At 42.8% G+C, this 26,587-nt stretch overlaps 1 protein-coding gene across 1 annotated transcript in view; it reads left to right on the top strand.

Moving 5' to 3' along the window:
- The first annotated feature begins 11,086 nt into the window (after nucleotides 1-11,086).
- LOC136863049 (uncharacterized) overlaps nucleotides 11,087-26,587 on the top strand; it is a 50,092-nt gene continuing 34,591 nt past the window's right edge. Inside the window, exon 1 of the mRNA XM_067139373.2 lies at nucleotides 11,087-11,232. Within this exon, the coding sequence (XP_066995474.2) occupies nucleotides 11,215-11,232 (18 nt within the window). The 5' untranslated portion in view covers nucleotides 11,087-11,214. The remainder of the gene's footprint in view (nucleotides 11,233-26,587) is intronic.

The following is a 26,587-nucleotide window of genomic DNA, read 5'->3' as shown; positions in this document are numbered from 1 at the left end:
GAACGGGGTCCACTCAGCCTCGGGAGGTCAACTGAGTAGAGGTGGGTTCGATTCCAGCCTCAGTCATCCTGGAAGTGGTTTTCCGTGGTTTCCCACTTTTCCAGGCAAATGCCGGGATGGTACATAACTTAAGGCCACGGCCGCTTCCTTCCCTCCTTCTTGCCTGTCCCATCCAATCTTCCCATCCCCCACAAGGCCCCTGTTCAGCATAGGAGGTGAGGCCGCCTGGGCGTGGTACTGGTCATTCTCCCCAGTTGTATCCCCCGACCCAATGTCTGAAACTCCAGGACACTGCCCTTGAGGCGGTAGAAGTGGGATTCCTCGCTGAGTCCGAGCGAAAAACCGACCCTGGAGGGTAAACAGATTAATAATAATAAGAAGAAGAAGTATTGGACGAAATAAGAGGGTAATTAGTGAAATGTGCGTTCGTCATTTCGCACGAACTACGTTATTAAATGCATTATTCGAACATGCCACATTTCTACTTACCTGGCATTACCCAAGAAGATTTACATTCACATAGAAAAAGAAAATATGCTTTAAATATACCAGCAAATGTAACACTAGGGATTTTTTTGCTACTTGTTTTACGTCGCACCGACACAGATATGTCTTATGGCGACGACGGGATAGGAAAGGCCTAGGAAGTGGAAGGAAGCGGCCGTGGCCTTAATTAAGGTACAGCCCGGCATTTTCCTGGTGTGGAAATGGGAAACCACGGAAAACCATCTTCAGGGCTGCCGACAGTGGGGCTCGAACCCACTATCTCCCGATTACTTGATACTGGCTGCACTTAAGTGACTGCAGCTATCGAGCTCGGTACTAGTGATTTTAACAATGCGGCAGTGGCAATACGTAATTGTCGCAAGTCACGAAATAAACCAAGACTGTATAGTGCCAACGTGCCAGATTAAAAGTAACTGTAAGACGTCGTATCGGCAACTAGGGTCCCTAAACTGTATGGGTGGCGACACTGAATCGAACCAAACAGTTAGAAAGTAACTAAAAATCACTACCTTCAGTATTAACAGGGGCGAAAGAGTAAGGTAGTCCGCCTCTGTAGTATAGTGGTTAGTGTGATTAGCTGCCACACCCAGAGGCCCGGGTTCGACTCCCGGCTCTTCCACGAAACTTCTGAAAAGCGGTACGAGGGCTGGAACGGGGTCCACTCAGCCTCGGGAGGTCAACTGAGTAGAGGTGGGTCCAATTCCCACCTCAGCTATCCTGGAAGTGGTTTTCCGTGGTTTTCCACTTCTCCTCCAGGCAAATGCCGGGATGGGAGCTAACTTAAGGCCACGGCAGCTTCCTTCCCTCTTCCTTGCCTATCCCTTCCAATCTTCCCATCCCCCACCAGGCCCCTGTTCAGCATAGCAGGTGAGGCTGTCTGGGCGAGGTACTGGTCATTCTCCCCAGTTGTATCCCGACCCAGAGTCTGAAGCTTCAGGACACTGCCTTTGAGGCGGTAGAGGTGGGATCCCTCGCTGAGTCCGAGGGAAAAACCAACCCTGGAGGATAAACAGATAAAGAGGAAGAAGGAGAAAAGTAAGGTTTTACCCTTAGTGTATACGCTTAGCCTACGTGCCGTGGAGGACAAGGAATGTTTATCTTCTGCATGCGCTCTGAAAGGAAGTTTTTGTCTTGCAAGATACGTTACGTCAGTCAGTCGTTGGAAGGTTACCTATTACTTTTGACCAACTCATTACGTTTTATTGAATGCAGCTTACGCTGCTGATCGACTTGTAAATCTATTTTTGCCGTTCCGAATATTCTAAACAGAATTTCACATCGGATATGTGTTTGTGATTGCTGACAACTCAGAGATGCTTTAAGCATATTATTCATGTCTTCGGAACCTGCACTGCTCCACACACCCTTTTCATTTGAAAATAGAACGCAGTGCCAACAGTAGAGTTTTGATGTTTTTTGACAACCACATTACCAGCCTATTCTTTCATACTGATCTGCATTAAAGTGTCGAACACATCTTTTTGCTTTAGTTTTTAAACCGGGTAAATCAGGTGTTGGCCTGCCACCAGAAATTATATTGCTCTTCTCTTGAAAAGCCTTCGAACTCATGGGCTGGACTAAAAAAATGAAATGGCGTATGGCATTTAGTGCCGGGAGTGTCCGAGGACATATTCGGCTCGCCAGGTGCAGGTCTTTCGATTTGACTCCCGTAGGCGACCTGCGCGTCGTGATGAGGATGAAATGCTGATGAAGACGACACATACACCCAACCCCCGAGCCAGCGAAATTAACCAAAACTCCCGACCCTGCCGGGAATCGAACCCGGGACCCCTGTGACCAAAAGCCAGCACGCTAACTATTTAGCCATGGAGCCGGACTGGACTAAGAGAGCTACTAACACACACCCACACATTTTATTGCTCACTGCACGAATATTTCACTTCAGTTGAAGACACAAGCACAATAACACCTTTTACTCGTACGTTTTAGCACGTATAAATACACTGACTGACAGAGCAAATGCAACACCAAGAAGGAGTGGTCAGAACTTTATGCCAATTGCAGGGTAGACTGACGTCACTGAGGTATGCTCATGATGTGAAATGCGCCGCTGTGCTGCGCACGTAGCGAACGATAAATGGGATACGGCGTTGGCGAATGGCCCACTTCGTACCGTGATTTCTCAGCCGACAGTCATTGTAGAACGTGTTGTCGTGTGCCACAGGACACGTGTATAGCTAAGAATGCCAGGCCGCCGTCAACGGAGGCATTTCCAGCAGACAGACGACTTTACGAGGGGTATGGTGATCGGGCTGAGAAGGGCAGGTTGGTCGCTTCGTCAAATCGCAGCCGATACCCATAGGGATGTGTCCACGGTGCAGCGCCTGTGGCGAAGATGGTTGGCGCAGGGACATGTGGCACGTGCGAGGGGTCCAGGCGCAGCCCGAGTTACGTCAGCACTCGAAGATCGGCGCATCCGCCGCCAAGCGGTGGCAGCCCCGCACGCCACGTCAACCGCCATTCTTCAGCATGTGCAAGACCCCCTGGCTGTTCCAATATCGACCAGAACAATTTCCCGTCGATTGGTTGAAGGAGGCCTGCACTCCCGGCGTCCGCTCAGAAGACTACCATTGACTCCACAGCATAGACGTGCACGCCTGGCATGGTGCCGTGCTAGAGCGACTTGGATGAGGGAATGGCGGAACGTCGTGTTCTCCGATGAGTCACGCTTCTGTTCTGTCAGTGATAGTCACCGCAGACGAGTGTGGCGTCGGCGTGGAGAAAGGTCAAATCCGGCAGTAACTGTGGAGCGCCCTACCGCTAGACAACGCGGCATCATGGTTTGGGGCGCTATTGCGTATGATTCCACGTCACCTCTAGTGCGTATTCAAGGCACGTTAAATGCCCACCGCTACGTGCAGCATGTGCTGCGGCCGGTGGCACTCCCGTACCTTCAGGGGCTGCCCAATGCTCTGTTTCAGCAGGATAATGCCCGCCCATACACTGCTCGCATCTCCCAACAGGCTCTACGAGGTGTACAGATGCTTCCGTGGCCAGCGTACTCTCCGGATCTCTCACCAATCGAACACGTGTGGGATCTCATTGGACGCCGTTTGCAAACTCTGCCCCAGCCTCGTACGGACGACCAACTGTGGCAAATGGTTGACAGAGAATGGAGAACCATCCCTCAGGACACCATCCGCACTCTTATTGACTCTGTACCTCGACGTGTTTCTGCGTGCATCGCCGCTCGCGATGGTCCTACATCCTACTGAGTCGATGCCGTGCGCATTGTGTAACCTGCATATCGGTTTGAAATAAACATCAATTATTCTTCCGTGCCGACTCTGTTTTTTCCCCAACGTTCATCCCTTTCGAACCACTCCTCCTTGGTGTTGCATTTGCTCTGTCAGTCAGTGTACTTCCGAACGGAATAAAGTAGTCAGATACATTCCGGTTGCCGAATAATTCCGGATCCAAGCGAAGAATTACGAGGGAAGCTGACTGGGAGATCACTGCTCCTAGAATTCTGGTCGGGCCTGGAAGCCCACTTGTTGCCTCACGAACGGCTTTGATAGCACATTTTTGCGTAGACCTTGGAAACAGACGTATATTTGCAACTCTCAACTGCCTATGTATCACGGTCATGTTAAAATAATTTTAATTATACAAAATGCCACAAACTTAAAAATAAATTTTGGCTGCTATGACATGTTTTAAATGTTTTAAGATTTTTCTTTTTTTGCTATTTGCTTTACTTCGCACCGACACAGATAGATCTTATGGAGACGATGGGACAGGAAAGCCCTAGGAATGGGAAGGAAGCGGCCGTCGTCTTAATTAAGGTACAGCCCCAGCATTTGCCTGGTGAAAATGGGAAAACATCTTCAGGTTTTAAGTTTTAGGGAAATAGCTCATTCCCTCCATTCCATGGAATAACAGCCCCTGGTGGTGGGGTCATGTGAGGCGAATGGAGGAGGATAGGTTAATCAGGAGAATAATGGGCTCAACCTTGGAGGGTTAAGAGAAGAAATAGGAGGCCAATACGACGACTGTTAGACTCATTTTTAATAATTTAAGAATAAGTGGTCGGGAGGTAAACAAGGTCAGAGAGCTAGCTGGGTTGTGCAGCCACTTATTTCATTCACAGAGGCTTGCGGACTGAATACTGAAAAGCATAGCAGTCAATGAGGATGTATGTATGCTAGCATGCATGTTGTTTAATGTTGTATAGAGAAACTGTCTGTCTGCTTGTCTGTGTGTGTCATTTTATTCACGCTGGGTGAAATGGTAGTTTAGGGGAAGACCGAAAATCTTGGACATAATCTGCTTTTTGCATGACATGTAGTCATAGACAGTCTCTGTTACTTGTAAGTTAACATAGACATGCCATGAATGTCAATTAAAATACCGTACTAAATATTTTCATATATATAATGAAACGGGAATGCCCTACGAGGATTCACGTTTCATTCATTTATTAAGAGGAACTCGCCAACACCCGGCCGTAAGCATTTAAAACTTGCGCCGAGCGCACAGGCATTGTGGAAACTGCAAGCAAGCTCGCGCTGTTCTAGAACACCGGCCAAGGTCAAGTGACGTCACGCAGAAGGTTCTTTCGTGTTCCATAGCATTGCAGCATGAACGAAATGTGATATCAATATTTCAATAACGTCACCTTGCAGGCAGGAATAATGAACGCTGCTAGCCGAAATTTCATGTCAATCGGTGGAAAGATGGCCAAGATATAAAATTTTCTTGGGGCCCACATGTGTAGCCACGCCCACCGACCTTCGGCAATATAAGCGAATCGCCAGCCTGGGGTAAATCAGAGAGTGTGCAGTGTGGGCAGTGTGCAGCTGCAGTGTGCCGTAGGCAGAGAGAGTGAGAGGAGTCGGCAGTAAGCCGTGAGTTCAGTGTGTGTGTGCAAGTAAGCACGTCGCGATATAATTCGTCACTCGGTCCGTCTGTGTACTTGAGTTCGGAAACGTTAGTGTTGGAAGCCTTCTCCGTGGGCTTGAACTTTGTGCATGAACAAAAACGTAATTTCGTTTTTATCAGTCTGTACGACTGGGCGATTATATTTCGTTTGTGGACTATGAATGTTTCTAGTATAAACTGTGCCAACCTTGATTTCATTTAAAGACTGTGTTTCTAGCATAAACTGTGCCAACCTTGATTTCATTTAAAGACTGTGTGAAAACAGCGATAACGTTTCTAACATAAAACTGTGCCAGCGTTCATTTCATTCAAAGACTGTGTCTATCCATTGAACTGTGTTCGTAATAGAACTGTGCCAGCCTTCATTTCATTTAAAGACTGTGTCCATCCATTTTTCGGAACTGTGTTCGTAATAAAACTGTGCCAACATTCCCTCTTAAATAAAGTATTAACTTGTCGAATACGGTATCGTCATCTCTTTCCGAGGGACCATGCCAATTCCCATCATAACCTGTTCAAAATCACGTATGATCTTCTGAAAATTACGACGTAACAGAACTTGGACTGTCGTTTATTTCAACAAGTGTGTGAATATTGTGCTCATAGTGTACAGTGCAGAGACTGTACCCGGTGAATTTAATTTTCTTTGTGAAGTGCTTAATCACTGCACCTCGGAAGGTCCTAGATTGTTTTCGTTTGTTTATTATTCCAAATACGATAATTCCTTCCATCTTATTTTCATGGAACTGTGACTCTGACTTTATCCTTGCTGCTAAAGTGCGTTCAACATCATCGACTGTGGGAACTATTTCGGTGTGCTTCGCCTTAGAGAGGTGTCACACCAGAGTCCCATGACGTCCGATGCGCAAGCTCCACATTTCCCCGTTCCTGCCTCAGGTTCGAGTCGCCATCAACACTAATACAGAGAAAACACCAACGACGGAAGACAACGCCGACGCCGCAAGACGACGCAGACGCCGCAGGACGACGTCCCCTCCACGCCTTCAAGGACAACTCCACGATTCAGCTGTAAAAGGTGACATAATTCTTTGCATATCTATTGAATAAACTGAAGGATCCACTTAATCATATTTTTTTTCACTACCCTTCTCTCTCACTCTCTTAGCATGGGCCGTACACGCCTTGTCGTTTCTCATGCTCTCCGATAAACTGAAGTACGGGCGTTCCTGTTTCAATATATATGTATAAAATAAGAGTTTCGTCTGTACATTTCTCTGAAATTAAAATGAATGGTAGGCCTATTTCTGTATGTGTCTTATCCAAGATAACAAGGAAATGCACTTTTTCCTTTTCCTTAATGTATGTATGTATGTATGTATGTACGCGCATCACGAGAAAACGGCTGAAGAGAATTTAATGGAAATCGGTATGTAAAGTCGGGGAATGAGTGGCTACAATCTAGGCTATAAATCATTTTATTTACGCTGGGTGAAAAGGTAGTTTAGGGGAAGGCCGAAAATTTAATTCTCAAATATGTATGTTATTAGTGGTCCCATCGATAAATACTACATAACTAAAGTTATATACAATAAAATTTCCCATCATTTATGTCTCGTCTATTTTTACCGTACTGGCTGTGATAATAGAGATATTCATGAATTTGTATTTTTCTTGCTAAGTCCATATCAACGACGAGCCACGAGAAAATGGGTAAACACAATTTAATGAAAATCGGTATACAGAGTCGGAGAATAAGAAGCTACAGTCTAAGCTATAAACAATTTTATTCACTCTGGATGAAACGGTAGTTTCGGGGAGGCGCCTAAAATTTAATTTTGATATACCTTGTTATTGGTCCTATCGAAAAGTACTACGTAAAAAGTGTTATAGTGAATTTATGGTTCATTCAGTTTTAGAGTACCGACTATGGTAAGAGTGGTATTTAAGAGTCGGAAGAAAACTAAATGTGAAAGCCTACAATATCGAAAGCTCATTAAATTGATCAACAATAACATTACATTGACCATTGTTTGTTGGGATATTCTTTCTCTCTTATGCTGCCACTTATCTCCGAGAGATGGGATTACTGCTGCATACCGAGTATAACAGCCTGCCTGAATATTGGCGGTAAATAGCTGGGGAGGTAGATAACTTTCTTCTTTTGCACGCCATTCCTGTGGTTCACACATTGTCTGATACTGCTGGTACGTAACATACTGGTTCATCATAGTATTCCAGCTATTCTATGCCTACTCTGACGCGCTGATTGGAATGATCAGTGTCCACACTTAACGGAATAATGGCAGAGAATCACTTGTGACCTGATCTAGAGTTACAATTTCGGCCTATTCCAAATTATAGCACCACAAGTAACTAAGTAACTCAAAATTCAATCCTGAAAAGAGCCGTATCTTAAGAAAAGCTTCTTCCTCTTCACTTTTATTAAATTCTACATTCATTTTATTCCAAATTAGCAGCTAAGAGAGGGTTTCTTCTGTGGCTTGGAGGAAAAATTTGCTCCAAGTCAGATTTTTCCCCCCGCCAGTGTAGTGAACTGAGATTTTCCGACTCATCGGGTACTCCTATTAAACAGATGAGTAAAAGGACATAGATTTTGCCCTGGGAATCTACACTATTCGTCCCCCCTTCTCCACCGAAATTAAAGAGTTCACGGGTGTCTGCGGCCTGGTCATTCCAGCTCTGGAACTTTGGACTGTTAGATCGGCAGCGTTGTACTCTTCGTTAAAAGTGAGAAAATGTGTGGTTTTACATTTGATCGAGTATTTCAATGAGAAAACTACTAAGGCAGTCTTTCTGAAGACGTAAACAGACAGGTGGAGCGTAAGTGTCTGCCATTATAATGACAACTCCCCAACTTTATTGTGACTGATGGTAGGCAACAGGGTCTACCATTACAATGAAAATACCCCAATCCAGTTTTCACACAAGAAAAGACGTTTGGTGACTTCCCCGTCGCGTTTCTCGGGTGACGTTAAGAGCTATGCAATTTAATAAAATCTTACTCACAACGTGTACACTACCTAAACTAGAATTCTGTATACAATGTAGAATTCCGTAGCGAGGCACGGGTACATTAGCTAGTTGTATATATGACCCATTATAAGACCAATCTTTACCAACCTAAAATGTTCATGTCTGGTCCAGCTCCTTAGCTGAATGGTCAACATAACGGCCTTCGGGTCAGATGGCACTGGTTTCGATCCCCGGCCGGGCCGGGGATGTTAACTGCGTTTGATTAATTCGTCCGGATGGGAGACTGGGTGTTTGTGTTCGTCTTAATTCACAACTCTTCACCTATATTCAACACACCAGGCTACCTGCCCCCACAGAAACGTGCAATATGTCTGGCGTCAGGGGAGGCATCAGGCCGTAATGTGGGCCAAATCCACAACATGTAGCGACCTTAATAAAATGGGTAAAAAGGCCAAAAATGAAGAAAAATCAGGAATGAAAATACTGAAGTTATACACAAATGTTAATTTTCCAAACTGCCGAGCTCGATAGCTGCAGTCGCTTAAGTGCGGCCAGTATCCAGAATTCGGGAGATAGTGGGTTCGAACCCCACTGTCGGCAGCCCTGAAGATGGTTTTCTGTAGTTTCCCATTTTCACACCAGGCAAATGTTGGGGCTGTACCTTAATTAAGGCCACGGCCGCTTCCTTCCCACTCCTAGCCCGTTCCTGTCCCATCGTCGCCATAAGACCTATCTGTGTCGGTGCGACGTAACGCAAATTGTAAAAAAAAAAAAATCCAAACTACTTATTGCATTGCAATAATGCAATAAGTATTACACAAACCCCAATTTAAATTATTCCCGAAGATTGGCTGGAAAGATTCTTACTCCTATTTCTTCGTCTCTCTTCTTGAAGACAGTTTTATGAGTGACAAACTCCGAGTTATTGAACGTTCGTAAAGTAGGAATCTCACAGAGTAGATGTTCTCCTGCAGGAATTTCATTCGAAAATAATTTGTAGTGGAGGCAGAAAATGATGTTTTTCATGGAAAAGACAGATCCCCTCTAAAGAAAGTAAATGTCTACCCGTGTTTCTCCTGTATTAAGGTCCTAATTATTTCTATATGATTTCATTTGGAACATAAAAATCTGTCACTATTTGGGGAGTGTCCGTATCATGGGATAGTTCGTAACGACAGGATCATTGTATCAGTAATGGTTCGTCCTACCAGAAAATTAACTGAACAAAAAGTGTTCAAAATATTCTTACCCACAACATTTTTTGTATTCTCTTTTACAAAAAAAAATACGATTGTGCTAATAAGCGCAAGAAACAATGGATCCCTCATAATACACACGTACACAACACATCCTGCTTAGGAACATTATATTAATTTGTATCTTAGTGTTCGTTCTAGTAAGCCTTCTACTCAAATACCAATTTTCACGCCAATCTCTGCTATAAATTTGGCGCAATACTTCCACAGACAGATATGAAGCCATTGATGGAATATAGTTGTACACCTCCTTTGAGAAAGATATAATAATAATAATAATAATAATAATAATAATAATAATAATAATAATAATAATGTTATTTTTTACGTCCCAATGACTACTTTAACGGTTTGCGGAGATCCAGAGGTGCCGGAATTTAGCCCCGCAGGAGTTCTTTTACATGCCAGTAAATCTATCGACACGAGGCTGACGTGTTTGAGCACCTTCAAATATCACCGGACTGAGCCAGGATCGAACCTGCCAAGTTGCGCTAAGAAGGTCAGAGCCTCAACCGTCATAGCCACTGTCCGACCTTCGAAAAAGAAAAGAAATAGGCCTACTAGCTGAAAATGCGTAATGCTCGGATTCTATAATATGAATATAAAACACCATTTACACTATACAGTCTGTTGAATTTGATGTCATCAATAATCATTCTATCAACAGAATCGCGTTATTTTCTAATGCGTCTTGAATTTTCTCAGCAAGCCCGGTTGCATAGGGCTAGCGTACCTGCCTCTAACCGGGAAGCCACGCGTTCAATTCTCGTTTCATCCAAGGATTTAATCCTGGACTGAGAGCTGGAAAGGGGTTTACTCATTCTTATGAGATCAAGTGAGGAGCTGGCCAGTACGTCAGGTAGCGAACCCGATCAAGAAAACAATCTAAAGGTAGGTTAAGGAGGAGTCGGCGCGCTGACCAGGCGCCACTCGAATATCTGCAGGCTATCTGGATAAGCACCAGTCATTTTGGCAAGCCAAGTGGAATTTTCTCAATATTCTTGAATAATCTCCATTTTTCTGTCCGTAATATGCTACCGGGGTGTAGTTGTCAGATATGAACATACAGTATCACAATATTTACAGCGTAAATGATTACGAATGTTTCGTCTGCTTACTAGAAATTCGTTCATTCAGTGAAAAGTACGATTTCAAAACAGAATAAAACACAAGCTCATATGTTTTCTTGTAAACAGTCTCGAAGATATCTCTATTAAATCTATGAAAAATAAGGCGAAACATTATTCATAAGTTTCCTTTCCCCCTCACAGGAATAACGCTCTTAGTACTGCAGTCTCTTCTTCAAGGAGCGAGCGATACCGTCCGGCTCATCACTTAGTAGGAAGGGAAGACTATCTCTCAGGATGGCAGTGGACTCATTACGATAAGACCAGAACTCGGTATTGCTACAGCTGAACAGACTAGTTGCTCCGCCACTAACAGGGGAACGTGAAGGGGGAGTGGCTTAATATCCAGGTCACTTTCAAGGGACATATCCGCAAGTGTTATATAAAAAACTGAACGAGATGTTTTGTGCTTAGTAGTGTGAATACCGAAGTGAACGGATATTCCGTAGTGCAATTCAGTGAATGAAATGGATACTATTCACTTTGTAAGTACATTACCATATTACTGGGTGCAATCATGTACATAACGTTACTGGTTTTACGTCTCACTAAACACTTTAGGGTTTTCGGAGACGCCGAGGTGCCGGAAATTTTGTCCCGGAGAAGTTCTTATACTTGCCGGTAAATTTACCGACAAGAGGTTGTCGTAATTTAGCGACGTTAAACCACTAGCATAATAATAATAATAATAATAATAATAATAATAATAATAATAATAATAATAATAATAATAATAATTACTTCGTAGAATGTCAGTCTTCAGGAAATCACTGACTTTTTTCGCATACAAAAGTTTGCGAAGAAAAATACATTACTTCATTTAGAGTGAAACTAAATTAAACATAATTAAGTGAAACTAAAGATGATACCTTGGAACTTTCAAAACAATTTTCCCCATAATTTTGATTTTAGTCTGTGACTTCTAGCATTTCAAATAATTTGTCCTTTAGTTTCTTTCTTGAAAGTGATTTACATCGCACTAACACATCGAAGGTTTTCGGCGACGGAGGGATGGGAAAGGGCTAGAATTGGAATGGTAACGGCCTGGCTTTAATTAAGGCACAGCCCCAGCATTTGTCTGGTGTAAAATGGGTAACTACGGAAAACCATGTTCAGGGCTGCCGACGGTGGGATTCGAGCCCACTATCTCCCGAATGCAACCTCACAACTGCGCGACCCGCTCGGCTCTTTACAAAATAATTTGTTCTTAAAATTCTCATCGCTAAAAAGTAGTACGCCTTAACATTTGCTAAAAAGATGCTCTACGAAGATGCTTGAAGGTATACTTGTGTTTAATTTTAAGAGAATTCCCATTTCTGCTTCCTTGCGAGGTATATTGACTGCTATTCTATTTCAAGAAGTAAATCACCAGTAAAAATTACATTTCAAAACGTAATGATTACGAGTAAAAATTACTAAAAAGAAGTATTCCTTACAAGTAATTCGATTACTCTTACTCAGTTACTTCTCAACTCTGCTTACAGGCATGTTTAATTTTTTTACATGCTACTATTTAATATTATTTTGAATGCTCTGTAGCTTTTACAGGAAGGTTAAACTAATGGAAACTCCATATCAGTAGCTTTCTTTTAGATTGTTGACGGTTGTAAATCTTAGTAAATGAATCTATATAACTTCCTTAACTTTTAATGTAAATCAACGTCTAGATATTCAGTTCATTACAAAAAAGTTCAGTCTCCTCCCATTCATCGTAAGATGTACTGTAAGTCCGCAATGAGACCAGTTACTGGGCAACCAATTAAAACATATAAAGCCATCTTGTAACACACGTGGTTCACGAAACCAATTTTAGTCCACGGTTTTCAGTCCACATAACAATTTTAGTCCTTTCTTTCTTTGTACTACACTACGTATCTGAGAGTTAAGAAATGTTGGAATGGAAAATAGCTTCTAGGATGGTCGACTTTGGGGGGTCCGAACATCACGGTACTTCTTCAGTGATCGTAAGAGATGGATTTGAATCTCACCGTAACTTATCCTCGAAAGAATTTTCCATTTCATGTCCATGACATCTCCTGCAAGTCTCAAAAGCAATGAAAAGTCATCTCATTACCGACCATGAGCGCCCTTAGAGGAATAGAAAATAAAGCCTTCGAGGATACGTAACTGTGCCACCAAGTGGAGTAGAGAGGAGTTAGGTCTATATCCAACCGCCCTTGGCCCCAGAAATTAACTTGGTACTCATTTTATCTGTAGGCTGAGTGAATCTCAGAGCCGTGTGCCTCTCCAGAAGTGAAAATCCCCTCTCTATACTTTTCGGATGCTGGACTGTTAATCATCAACCAGCCGGTCTTGGGCAACTGGCAGTATGACTTCAAGCTGTCTTGCCGGTAAGTCTTAAGGCAACTAGGAGCGCGCGCATCTGCACATAGAAGTCATACTGCTCTTTTATTACTACTTGACTTCGTATTCCTTGAATTGAAAACTCGAGTGTAATACTTGGGTGGAAGAGGAGAGAAAGATGCTGATACTTGTTTTTTCCTTTCTCTCAGACATGAACTCTGAAACTCATAAATTCCAAGATACTTTCGCTCAACAGAGAAATATTGCAACTGAATAAAGTCGACCAAATATTACAATAGGTAGGCCCTATATATTAGATTTTTGGAGATCTCACATTCGAAATAATGTAGTCAAATTAAATATCATCTCACGCAGTGCATTTAATAATAATAATAATAATAATAATAATAATAATAATAATAATAATAATAATAATAATAATAATATATCTCCCACTAACTACTTTTACGGTTTTCGGAGATGTCAAGGTGGTGTAATTTGATCCTGTAGGAGTTCCTTAATGTGACTGTAAATCTACCGACACGAGACCGACGTGTTTGAGCACCATCAAATATCACTGGACTGAGCAGGGTTCGAATCCACTAACTTGAGCTCAGGAGACCAGCGCTCTACCCCCTGAACTACTCAGCCCAGCACAATGCACTTAAAACAAAGTAGAAAGTAGGGCTCTTATTATCTTGGTGTTTTGAAGGAAAATTCGCATTATATTTGACCAGAACTGAAAAGATAGCAAAAGGGAAAAGTATCTTGTTGGTCCCTGAATGCTATATTTTATTGGAAGGAAACCTCTAGTTAGAGATGTTATATTAACAGAAACAACACGTTCATATACGGTACTGTAGATGCATTGGAAGAAGAATCGTTGACTGCATCCCACTTACCGGTACCAATTGGAGGAAAGAGTGCTGTAAATTCGCAAGCCAGTTTTGGTTTAATGGTGCTCCATTAACACTTCCTGGAGGTCAAAACTTTACGTAAGCTAATGCAGGACGAGTAATTCGAAATCTATTTCGTCAGAAGATAGCAGGAGTAGTTCAAGGCCAGATTGTGAATTGCTTGTCAGCTAGCTGCCTCAGGCATCACAGACAACATTAATTACGTATCACCTAATACAGAGTAATTAAAAGTACTTAAACAAAAATTCATTCAACATGAGGTTATCTACTGGTATAATTGGCTGGTGGAATTCATGATTACTGGTGGATGATTGTAACAGAGGTCCTAGCTTTGAATCTCATTGCAAAATGCAATGTTGGTCATGTTAAATTTGTTTCTTTCTTCATTAATATCATACATATGATCCAATTGCAATTTTTTTTTCAAAATTCTGAGTTGCCGCATTCAAATGATTTAAGTGTGTTTGTCTGTCAAGTCTTCCGACCGGAGACTGGTTGGAATTGCAAATAGCATCACGATTACAGACACACTTCAGAAACGGATTGGAGTGTAAAATGAGGCGTACTGGGCAAGATAAGGAGCATGAGATTCCAAGTGTAAGACGTCATCTCTAATGATAACAGACAACTTGATGTTTTTGGGGTGTGCAGACCTGGAAAGGATGGCGCTGACGCTGATGCAGAATCATTTGATAAGCGTCCGACTCGTTGGCTGAACGGTCAGCGTACTGGCCTTCGGTTCAGAGGGTCCCGGGTTCGATTCCCGGCCGGGTCGGGGATTTTAACCTTAATTGGTTAATTCCAATGGCACGGGGGCTGGGTGTATGTGCTGTCTTCATCATCGTTTCATCCTCATCACGACGCGCAGGTCACCTACGGGTGTCAAATAGAAAGACCTGCACCTTGGCGAGCCGAACCCGTCCTGGGATATCCCGGCACTAAAAGCCATACGACATTTCATTTCATTTGATAAGCTATGCGGGGAACGACAGGGTAAGGAACGTTATTTATTGTAGTGGGTGATCTCAATTAACTAAACGTTAAATGGGAAGGTAATGCGAAAGACAGAATGTTCGACCAACAAATGGTAAATAAGTTAATCTTGGAAGGATAGCTGAGTCAGAAAGTGATGGAACGATCAAGAGGCAAGAATATTCTAGATATGGTGCTGATAAAACCAGATGAGCACTATAGAGAATCTGAAGTGTGTGTGTCCAACTCTTGTACCATTTCTCTACGGTGACGGGTATGATGTGAGACGAATCTTGTTGCTACACGGAAGTGTCCCCATCACCGTCTAATTTACTGTACATATTATAATCGGCGCATGTTACATATACATTTTACACCTTAGCATTGTTATAGAATGACGTGATATGTGACAGTAGGAAGACGGGATGAATTCCGGTGCCAACACATGAATGCTCATTGCTTAACGGATTAATCACCATCAAAAGCGTCATATGCCTTCACTCCATGTGAATACTGCGGTGAAGTCTGGAATTGACTCCAGTAGTTAGAAACTGTATACCACCACCTCTCCTACCCTGCTGGCCAACATTCTGATGGTAAAACTGTTTTCGACCAACGGGACTCGAACCGGTTAACCACTGTGTTAGACCATAACGATCATCACCACCTCTTTTCACGCTGTAGAAAATGACGAAAAATGTAAACAACTTATGGGATGTGCTTCAAGCAAATGTTGAGGAATATGAGAACAGGTGAAACCTTTAAAGGTAGTTAGGAATAGGAAAGACCCACTCTATTGTAACAGAGACATAAAGAGATTAATAAGGAGGTGCAGGTTAGAATGAGTCATCCTCTGTAGTGTAGTGTTTAGTACGATTAGCTGCCAACCCCGGAGGCCCGAATTCGATTCCCGGCTATGCCACGACATTTGAGCCGGACTGAGTGGCTCAGACGGTTAAGGCGCTGGCCTTCTAACCCCAACTTGGCAGGTTCGATCCTGGCTCAGTCCGGTGGTATTTGAAGGTGCTCAAATACGACAGCCTCGTGTCGGTAGATTTACTGGCACGTAAAAGAACTCCTGCGGGACTAAATTCCGGCACCTCGGCGTCTCCGAAGACCGCAAAAGTAGTTAGTGGGACGTAAAGCAAATAACATTATTATTATTATTATTATTATTATTATTATTATTATTATTATTATTATTATTATTACGAAATTTGAAAAGTGGTACGAGGGTTGCAATGGGATCCACTCAGCCTTGGGAGGTCAACTGAGTAGAGGGGGGTTCGATTCCCTCCTCAGCCATCCTGGAAGTGGTTTTCCGAGGTTTCCCACTTTACCTCCCGGCAAATGCCGGGATGGTACCTAACTTAAGGCCACGGCCGCTTCCTTCCGTCTTCCTTTGTCTATTCCTTCCAATGTACCCATCCCCCCGCAAGGCCGCTGTTCAGCATAGCAGGTGAGGCCGCCTGGGCGAGCTACTGGTCATTCTCCCCAGTTGTATCCCCGACCCAATATCTCACGCTCCAGGACACTGCCCTTGAGGCGGTAGAGTTGGGATCCCTCGCTGAGTCCGAGGGAAAAACCAACCCTGAAGGGTAAACAGAAAGATAATTTATCACGAGAAATGTTTGATACATTTGCAAGTTCTTTGAAAGTAGGTAAACAGCTGGTGGGGAATCTGCCACCTTGGCGACAGCCCTAAATGCAGATCATTGATTGATTGATTGAAGGAGTAAGGGAGTTTGCTGTTGTTTTCCTTACTGAGCCACAAAGTGCTAATCCAGCACGACTGACCCTATTGGTAACACCTTTCGCAGCGCGAAGAAGTACAGTACTAGTGCTCTGGACGTCATTACTCAGCACCTCCCGTAGGCCTACTTGGCGTCTTCCATACACTCATACCAGTGAAAGCTACATTTTACTCTGGACTGTGCAAAGAGATAGGTGATAAAGTATGGGCATCGAAAGTTAGTTGAGTGTTTGTGGTCACATTGCTATGAGCTTGCATTTGGAGGATGGTGTGTTCGAACCCCATTGTCGGCAGCCATGAAGATCGTTTTCCGTGGTTTCCCATTTTTGCACCAGGCAAATGCAGGGGCTGTGCCCGAATTAGGGCTGCCGACAGTGGCGCTCGAACCCACTATCTCCCGGATGACAGCTCATCACAGCTGCGCGAACCTAATCACACGGCCAGCTCCCCCGGTACATTCCTTCTTCAAATGAAACACAGATTAACCAATCAGTAGATGAGCAGATCCGGCCGAATGACTTCTAACGGAGATGGCTTTTGTTTTTGTAAATGCCATGGTCAGCGTCACAACTATCAGTTTTCGGGGTTCCGGGTTCGATTTGCGGCCGGGCCGGGTCGTAAATGGTTAATTTCCTTGGCAAGGTGCTTGTACTGCCTTCAACATTCCTGCAACTCACATACTCCATGCCATACACGGTAGACGCTACCTACCCTCGTCGGAGATTCTGCATTACAAAGGCTGTACTCACATAATAATAATAATAATAATAATAAGAATAATAATAATAATAATAATAATTTTCTTTCTTTCTTTCTTTAATACGTTTATCTCCAGGTTTGGTTTTTCCCTCGTACTCAGCAAGGGATCCCGCGTGAGAATTTGGGTCTGGGGATACGACTGGGAAGGAGGACCAGTACCTTGCCTAGGTTGCTTCACCTGTTATGCTGAACAGGGGCCTCGTTGGGGATGGGAAGACTGGAAGGGATAGACAAGGGGAAGGGAATGAAGCGGCTGTGGCCTTAAGTCAGGCACCATTCCGGCATTTGCCTGGAGGAGAAGTGGGAAACCACGGAAAACAACTTCGAGGATGACTGAGGTGGGAATCGAACCCACCTCTACTCAGTTGACCTCCCGAGGCTGAGTGGACCCCGTTCCAGCCCTCGTACCACTTTTCAAATTTCGTGACAGAGCCGGGAGTCGAATCCGGGCCTCCGGGATTGGCAGCTAATCATAGTAACCATTACACCACAGAGGCGGACTATTATTATTATTAGTTTTGTTGCTGTAACACGTCTTCACCTTCCTCTACTTACTGTGGTAAGCAAGCTATGTAGTAACCGGTGTTACTCCACTGCAGTATTAATCTGTTCATAATAGTGCTGGTAAAGGTGCCTTGGGGCTTGACATAACACAGCCATTACAAATACTTTTATATTAACAGGTGACGCCTCGGGAGAAGCGCGGCGAGTGGAAAAACCCACATTATGTATAAAGTCGTCATGGCCTAGGATCAAACCCAGTCCTCTCTTCCTTAACACGAACGTCAACGGCTATGGATGAAAGTAATGCATAACGAATAAACATAATTTACCATGAAAGAAAACTTTCTGAAAAGACACAGAAAGAACAATGTATCCTGAATCATGTAAGCTTTACCAGGATCACCAGAAGCATGAGGCAAGAGTTGACAAGTGACTGGAAATAACGTAACTGGCTCAACAACAAATTATTCCTAAATCCATCGTCCACTTGTTTCCCTTGACCTATTAAAAGAAAGTTGTGGGTGTTCGAAACAAGTTTTATATCGAGCAGTAATTAGAGGAAAGAACTCAGAACTGATATTGAGTTCACCAGAAATATTCACGACTAGCGAATGTACCCGTGCTTCGCTACGGTATTCTACATTGTATTCGAATATCGAAGTAAATAGTGTGCATGCAGTAAATAAGATTGTTTTAAAATTGCATGTCTCTTAGCGTTATCCGAGAAAGAGCATGGGGAGGTCCCCGTACGTTGTTTCCAATGTAAAGTGTTTGTTATGGATTTGTGATATAACGGCAGGCTCACTTGCCTACTGCCATTCACAATCTGGGAAGTTTACATTATAATTGCAGGCCCCATTGCCTACTATGCGGACAGAATCGATTTGGGGAGTTTTCGTTAAAATGGCAGCCCCCGTTTCCTACTTCCAGACAGATTACAGTTGAGGAGTTTCTATCATAATGGCAGGTAATTACTCTACTATCACTCGAAATTGAGTTGTGCAGTTATCATTATAATGCCAGGCCCATTTTCCTACTTCCAGCCAGCTTACTGCCAGTCACACCAAGTTGGTGAGTTTCCATCAAAATAGCAGGCCACTGTGCCTAATGCCAGTCACATTTTAGATGAGGACATTTCTTTATAATGGCGGGCACCCTTGCCTACTGCCAAACACAATCGGGTAGGGGAGTTTTAAACAAAACTGCATGCTCACAGGAGTTGGAGAAGGAACCCTTTCATACTGCCAGTCAAAGTCGGTGTGGGGAGTACTGATTACAATAGCAGACCCACCCTTTCTCGATCGCTACAAATCGACATCAGTGAATATATATAGATCGACATACGAAAGTATATGCGTGTTTACAATATTGAAGACCTTCATTTACAGATTAACTGCTACTAAACGTACGTCACATCGACAAAGGATTATACCATAAGACACGCCGGATTTAGTGGCCTAAATGGCTGGTCCTATGATATGTCATCTATTCTTGGGTCAGATTGAGTTAGAAACGTGGAACAGGGTAACGTTCTTGTAAGATTATCTCACATTACATTACTTTTCGGATAATTATGTGACAGCTACATACATAGAATTTGGCTCATATATGGCTACTGGGTGGGCCAATTTTCGTGAAGAGTTTGATGATTCTGTATTTCATATAAGTAATCGAAGGTATGAATTATGCATGTGAAAATTCCAAATTGACTTAACATCCATTAATAGAGAAAAATCAAACGTAAAAGGGATACAGATACGGCAAAAAGTCATAAGACCAAGGTTGTAGATCATTCCAAATTGAACGGAGATTGTGCAATCTGTTGTGATAGGAATTTCCGAAGGTCTGCACCATCATTAAAATTGCCTGCATATTTCGATATTCTTCGGGGATAAAAAGTGAAAAATTTAATGATCTTGGATGTTTTCTGTTCGTTACAGGCTAAAACGTATAATTTTGTCAAATTTCAATTATCTTCTTATTCTTATAGCAGATTATGCCGCAATCTGGATTTTGGGCGAGGCGGGTAAAAATTAGGACTTTCAGGAAACTAAACCAAAAATTATGCAGATGGTCATTATTACCCCTTAAACGGAAAGCTGTACGAAAATTTCGCCAAAATAGTCAGTGTAGAGGCACACAGTCGTTACGATTTGATTTATATAGATAAGGAATCTGCTCCATGTAAAACACCTTTTTGGCTATGTCCGCTGGACTTAACCTGCAAAACTGACCATTCATGATATCTCCCTTATAAATCCTCCTGACGAAAAAATGCACATGAAAAAAAGGTTTAGAGGTGGAATTCCATCACGTTTGGTCGATTTCCAGTCAGGTTGGTCTTGTTCTGTATATATATATATATTTTTTTGCTATGGGCTTTACGTCGCACCGACACAGATAGGTCTTATGGCGACGATGGGATAGGCAAGGCCTAGGAGTTGGAAGGAAGCGGCCGTGGCCTTAATTAAGGTACAGCCCCAGCATTTGCCTGGTGTGAAAATGGGAAACCACGGAAAACCATTTTCAGGGCTGCCGATAGTGGGAGTCGAACCTACTATCTCCCGGATGCAAGCTCACAGCCGCGCGCCTCTACGCGCCGGCCAACTCGCCCGGTTCTGTATATATTGTGGAAGAGTAAAATCACAATTTCGGTTCCCTATAAACCGCCAGTCCATTCCGGAATATGAAATGTTATTTACGTTAAAAACCTACCCTTGGACAGGTGGATGCTAAATATGAATTTTGGTTCGAATGTCTTCAGTAGTTTTCAAGTTGTAAGGAATACGCTTCACACGCACCCCCTCGTGAGTTAAGTCCGATGGGACTTGTACAAAAAAACGGTGCGTTAATGATATCTCCCTTATTAATCCTCGTATAGAAATGATGCACGTGAGAAAAAAGGTTTAGAAATTAATTTCTACCAAGGCAGGTAGATTTAAATTAACGTTGGTTGTGTATATTTTGTGGAAGTGCAAAATCACTGTTTCGGTTTCGTATAAACCCCCAGTCAGTTCAGGGATTTAGAAAATATTTGCCCTAAAATCTATCAAGGACAGGTGTATTCTACATATGAGTCTTGGTGGAAATACATCCAGTAGTTTGTAGCACTCGCGTACATACGGCGTAATTAAGGAAGAAAATAATACAGTTAAGAAAGTTGAAAGTAATAGAAAATGGATTATAACTGAGGACAGCCGGATAACGACAAATATGTAAGTGCCAAGTTAATGTATTGGAAAATCAAATGCCCCTCAATAAATTATGCTAGTGTGAGTTATGGATATAATAAAGCGGTAACAGAGGGGAAATTTAAGTCCATTGATTTCTAGGTAAACAAATAATAAGAAGATGACTAATGGTGTTATTACTTAATCTATTCGAAGGCGGTTATAACATCCGACGATATTCCGCCAATATCCCGCTGATAGGCCGATTGACGCCTCTCTTGCCTTCTACCCAAGGAACAACCACGAATTTAAAAGTATGATGAGGAAAATGGCAATACGTTACTTCCCTGCTGGCATGCAGTCAGAGACGTTGCCATGGTAACCTGTAGGTTCGTTGTCGGTCTGTCGGTCACTCAATGCAGAGCATGGTACCAGCAGAAAATTGTAAATTTCTCCGTCATGTAAAGAGTAAGGTAAATTATGAACATAACGAAAGTTGTTTATAATGAAGAGACGTTTCACGTACGGTAAACGAAGTTTACAGAAAATCAATAGTATAAGAGAAAATGGCCTATAAACCCCCCGTGTATTCAAAGATTTTAAAATGATATGCATATCGAAACCTTCCCCGGGATGAGTATACTCTAAATATGAAGTTTAGTTGAGATCTATCGAGCCGTTTCGACGTGATGGTGGAAAAACCATTCTGGTTTTCCTATAAACCCCCGTCTATTCAAAGATTTTAAAATGATATGCATATCGAAACCTTCCCCGGGATGAGTATACTCGAAATATGAAATCTGGTTGAGATCTATCGAGCCGTTTCGACGTGATGGTGGAAAAACCATTCTGGTTTTCCTATAAACCCCCCGTGTATTCAAAGATTTTAAAATGATATGCATATCGAACCTTCCCCGGGGGGAGTATACTCTAAATATGAAGTTTGGTTGAGATCTATCCAGCCGTTTCGACGTGATGGTGGAAAAACCATTCTGGGTTTCCTATCAACCCCCCGTGTATTCAAAGATTTTAAAATGATATGCATATCGAAACCTTCCCCGGGAGGAGTATACTCTAAATATGAAGTTTAGTTGAGATCTATCGAGCCGTTTCGACGTGATGGTGGAAAAACCATTCTGGTTTTCCTATAAACCCCCGTCTATTCAAAGATTTTAAAATGATACGCATATCGAAACCTTCCCCGGGATGAGTATACTCTAAATATGAAATTTGGTTGAGATCTATCCAGCCGTTTCGACGTGATGGTGGAAAAACCATTCTGGTTTTCCTATAAACCCCCGTCTATTCAAAGATTTTAAAATGATATGCATATCGAAACCTTCCCCGGGAGGAGTATACTCTAAATATGAAGTTTGGTTGAGATCTATCCAGCCGTTTCGACGTGATGGTGGAAAAACCATTCTGGTTTTCCTATAAACCCCCCGTGTATTCAAAGATTTTAAAATGATATGCATATCGAAACCTTCCCCGGGAGGAGTATACTCTAAATATGAAGTTTGGTTGAGATCTATCCAGCCGTTTCGACGTGATGGTGGAAAAACCATTCTGGTTTTCCTATAAATCCCCCGTGTATTCAAAGATTTTAAAATGATATGCATATCGAAACCTTCCCCGGGATGAGTATACTCTAAATATGAAGTTTGGTTGAGATCTATCCAGCCGTTTCGACGTGATGGTGGAACAGACAAACAGACAAACAAACAGACACGAACAATTTTATTTATATAGAATAGATATAGGCGAATACATGACTGACTTGTTTGCATTGCGTCGTTCCTTTTGTGGATCTTTTGTCAGAACAAATAAAGAAAGTCTTCAGTGTCTGGGCTCCGAAATCTCCAAGTCTTCAAAATTGTTCAAAATTATCTACCATTGGCTTATCACATTTCAGTTATGTGTATTGCAGGTGTAACTTAGTGAATACTAGTACAGAGTACTATACTATCGTTATAGTTCACTGTGGTTTTTTTTTTTTTTTTTTTTTTTTACAATTGGCTTTACGTCGCACCGACACAGATAGGTCTTATGGCAACGATGGGATAGGAAAGGTCTAGGAGTGGGAAGGAAGTGCCCGTGGCCTTAATTAAGATACAGCCCCAGCATTTGATGGTGTGAAAATGGGAAACCACGGAAAATCATTTTCAGGGCTGCCGACAGTGGGGTTCGAACCCACTATCTCCCGGATGCAAGCTCACAGTTTCGCGGCCCTAACCGCAGGCCAATTCTCCAGGTAGTTCACTGTGTTTATGATTGTTGGTAAGGGAGTAGGGACATAGTGGTCATCGGCCCTAAATACTCATTGTGCATACGAAATTCCCCAAACATCCACATTATGCCCCTGTACTGATAATTGGGCTTACCTTAATTAAGGCCACGGCCGCGTCCTTACCACTCCTAGCCCTTTCCTGTCCCATCGTTGCCATAAGACCTATCTGTGTCGGTGCGACGTAAAGCAACTAGCAAAAAATAATGTGAAGCTACGGAAAATAATTTTCAGCGCTGTTGACAGTGGGGTTCGAACACACTGCCTCCCGAATATAAGCTGACAGCTATGTGATGTAAACCGTGCAGTCAGTTGCTCGGTGATCAAGTATAGAGTCCATTTTCACACCAGGAAAATGCTGGGACTGTACCCTAATTAAGGCCACGGTCGCTTCCTTCTCACTCCTGTCCCATCGTCGCCATGGGACCTATCTGTGTCGGTGCGACGTAAAGCACATTGTTGTTGTCGCTGAGACATGAAATCTTGCTATTTGCCTTACGTCGCACCGACACAGATAGGTCTTAAACGACGATGGGATAGGAAAGGCCTAGGAATTGGAAGGAAGTGGCCGTGGCCTTAATTAAGGTACAGCCCCGGAATTTGCTTGGTGTGAAAATGGGAAACCACGGAAAATCATCTTTAGGGCAGCCGACATTGGGGCTCGAACCCACTATCTCCCGATTACTGGATACTGGCCGCACTTAAGTGACTGCAGCTATCGAGCTTGGTGAGAGAGATCTGAAATAATATTCTATACTATCATTTGCCTACAGTGACTTCAGGTAATGGATTCTAAGAAGATCTATGATTCGGGAGCACACAACTGAACTTGGGTGGTTTACAAGTTCTCTTATGGTTTATATTCTGGAGTGCACTGCTAGAAAAAGCCATGACTTTATTACGTGCATATTTCATGGACTTGACCCCTCCTTTACAGTCGACTGAGAGTTTCCTGCGACTTGCTCTATGACAGCTGAATTCTTTGTTTTATATGATTACATATAGCCCGATTGAACATTAAGATGCCTACTTTTTGTAACCTCGGCTCGAAGTGAAAATTAGCCTGGTGCGCATACTTGCTCTAGGCTGAGTTAAACTCACGGCCATATGCCGCTCCAGAAGTGGAAATATCGTTTCTTAAAGCCGAGCAAGGGGTTGTGCGGTTTGGGTCACGTAGTTATCAGCTTGCATTCCGGAAAACCCCACTGTCGGCAGCCCTGGAGATGGTTTTGCGTGGTTTTCCATATTCACACCTGGCAAATGCTGGGACTGTACCCTAATTAAGGCCACGGTCGCTTCCTTCTCACTCCTGTCCCATCGTCACCATGGGATCTATCTGTATCTGTGCGACGTAAAGCACATTGCTGTTGTCGTTTATTTTTGAATTTTTCGACGTCCTTCGGGATGATCCGAGTCACTGCTGTAGGTTGAATAAGCACGACGTATCATTACCCAAAATGGATATTAAGCTTCTATATGACACAGTGTTCGATTTCGTTCCAGCAGAAAGGTACCATATGGTTGCACACGACAGATTTGCGAGACAGAGACAGGTCGTTTTCGATCTGTCACGAATTGCCATACAGTGGACACTGTTTATAGAATATTTAATATATAACATATTTAATAAACATGTCATTACAATACTCACGGAAATGTGCACGATTAGCCAGTATGCAGGACATGTTCATATGCCGCCTTCTCAGCGTACAACAAGTTCGAGAACCTCGTTCGTAATATCACGTAATTCGTTCGCCCAAAACCAGACATTCTGTTTGTTCGCAGCACCGTTGAGATAAACGTACCGCTCATCACTGAACCATGTATCGTGCAGTACGGGGTCACCCTTGCAGCAAACACTATTGTTGGGAGGTCAGAAGAATGCACATGCCAGGTGAGGCACGGGGCGAAGGGGTTTTCACCAGCAGAGCCAGTGACGCAATGGTTACCATAGCAACACCGCTACTACCCAGGCGACTTTACATTATCTTCTATTGGCAGCTCTTCGCTCTTGTCAGTTGTAATCCAGCAAACTGCAAAAGTGTGAGTTAATGTTTTCGTGTAGTAGATAAGAGCCGGTCTGTCTGGGTAGAACAGGAAGTTCGTGCTTGCAGGCAACATTCCTCATTCTTGCATTCTTCTCATCTCTACACAGTACTAACCGTTGTTTGCCATACGTCGATACTTTATGAGCTGTTGTCATTTTGCATGGAAAAAGCTCAGACTGCAGTATTCTCTGAATTGACCAACGAGAGACACCCAGGTGAGAACAGCCAGTTCTGATAGATTTGGAGGGACTCCGAGCCACAGTCGCTCTCACAGCAGCAATATTCTCTGGTGAATGGACCGGCTTGAGACAGGGCCACTTTTTGTCTCCGTGGTATTGTCTTCGGTTTCAAACTGTCTGGCCAGTCTGCTGGCAAGGAGCCCACTGGGTACCTAAATGAACATGAAACCTTTCCCGAGTCCGAGATACACTCTTTTTTCCCGCATAAAACAGCACTGTTTTCACCGTCTGTTCACACTTCAACATCCCTTTGCCCACCATGCTGTATAAATCGAAGCCCTCCGAAAACCTTAAATGAGCAGCTTGTTTTCAAAATGACTCTTATAAACTTTCCTAAATTTGTAGTAAATACAAAAAAAAAGAACGTTTTCAGACCTAAAATCTCTACCAGACCCCCTTGGAAATACTTTCTTGATATTCTTTGTATCATCAGTTATATTTTTTTCTCAATACTGTCCGTACAGACTCATCAGTTCTGCTATAATGTGAGAAATTAATTTGGACAAAGGTCATTTTGAAACTAAAGTATGGACAGGAGACAATTTGAAAACAAATACATAGGACAAAAGACTCTTTGATTCTAAAATGAGGATAGAAACGTAATTGCACAATATTAAGCATGGTTAGTAAGTAATACGATTGCAATAAAAGTAATAATTGAGTTGAAAATTAAATTGAAGGGTACAGAACTGAAAACAGCTTTTATTAATGAATAAGCATACAAAAGTCAGATATTTCTGTTCGTGTGGTACTCTCAGAATAAAGTTCTGGCTAAATTAAATAACATTAACACTTAGAAAGCGAGTTTCCAATCCTTACAAGTCTTCAGCATCCTCCATCATACCCCCCTCCAACTCATCCTCTGACACTTCATCACTTGTATCTCGATT

Source organism: Anabrus simplex, chromosome 2 (genome assembly GCF_040414725.1).
Source record: "Anabrus simplex isolate iqAnaSimp1 chromosome 2, ASM4041472v1, whole genome shotgun sequence".
In the NCBI taxonomy this organism is placed as follows: domain Eukaryota; kingdom Metazoa; phylum Arthropoda; class Insecta; order Orthoptera; family Tettigoniidae; genus Anabrus; species Anabrus simplex.
The sequence above is the reverse complement of the archived record's forward strand: the minus strand, read 5'-3'. Positions and strand labels throughout refer to the sequence as shown.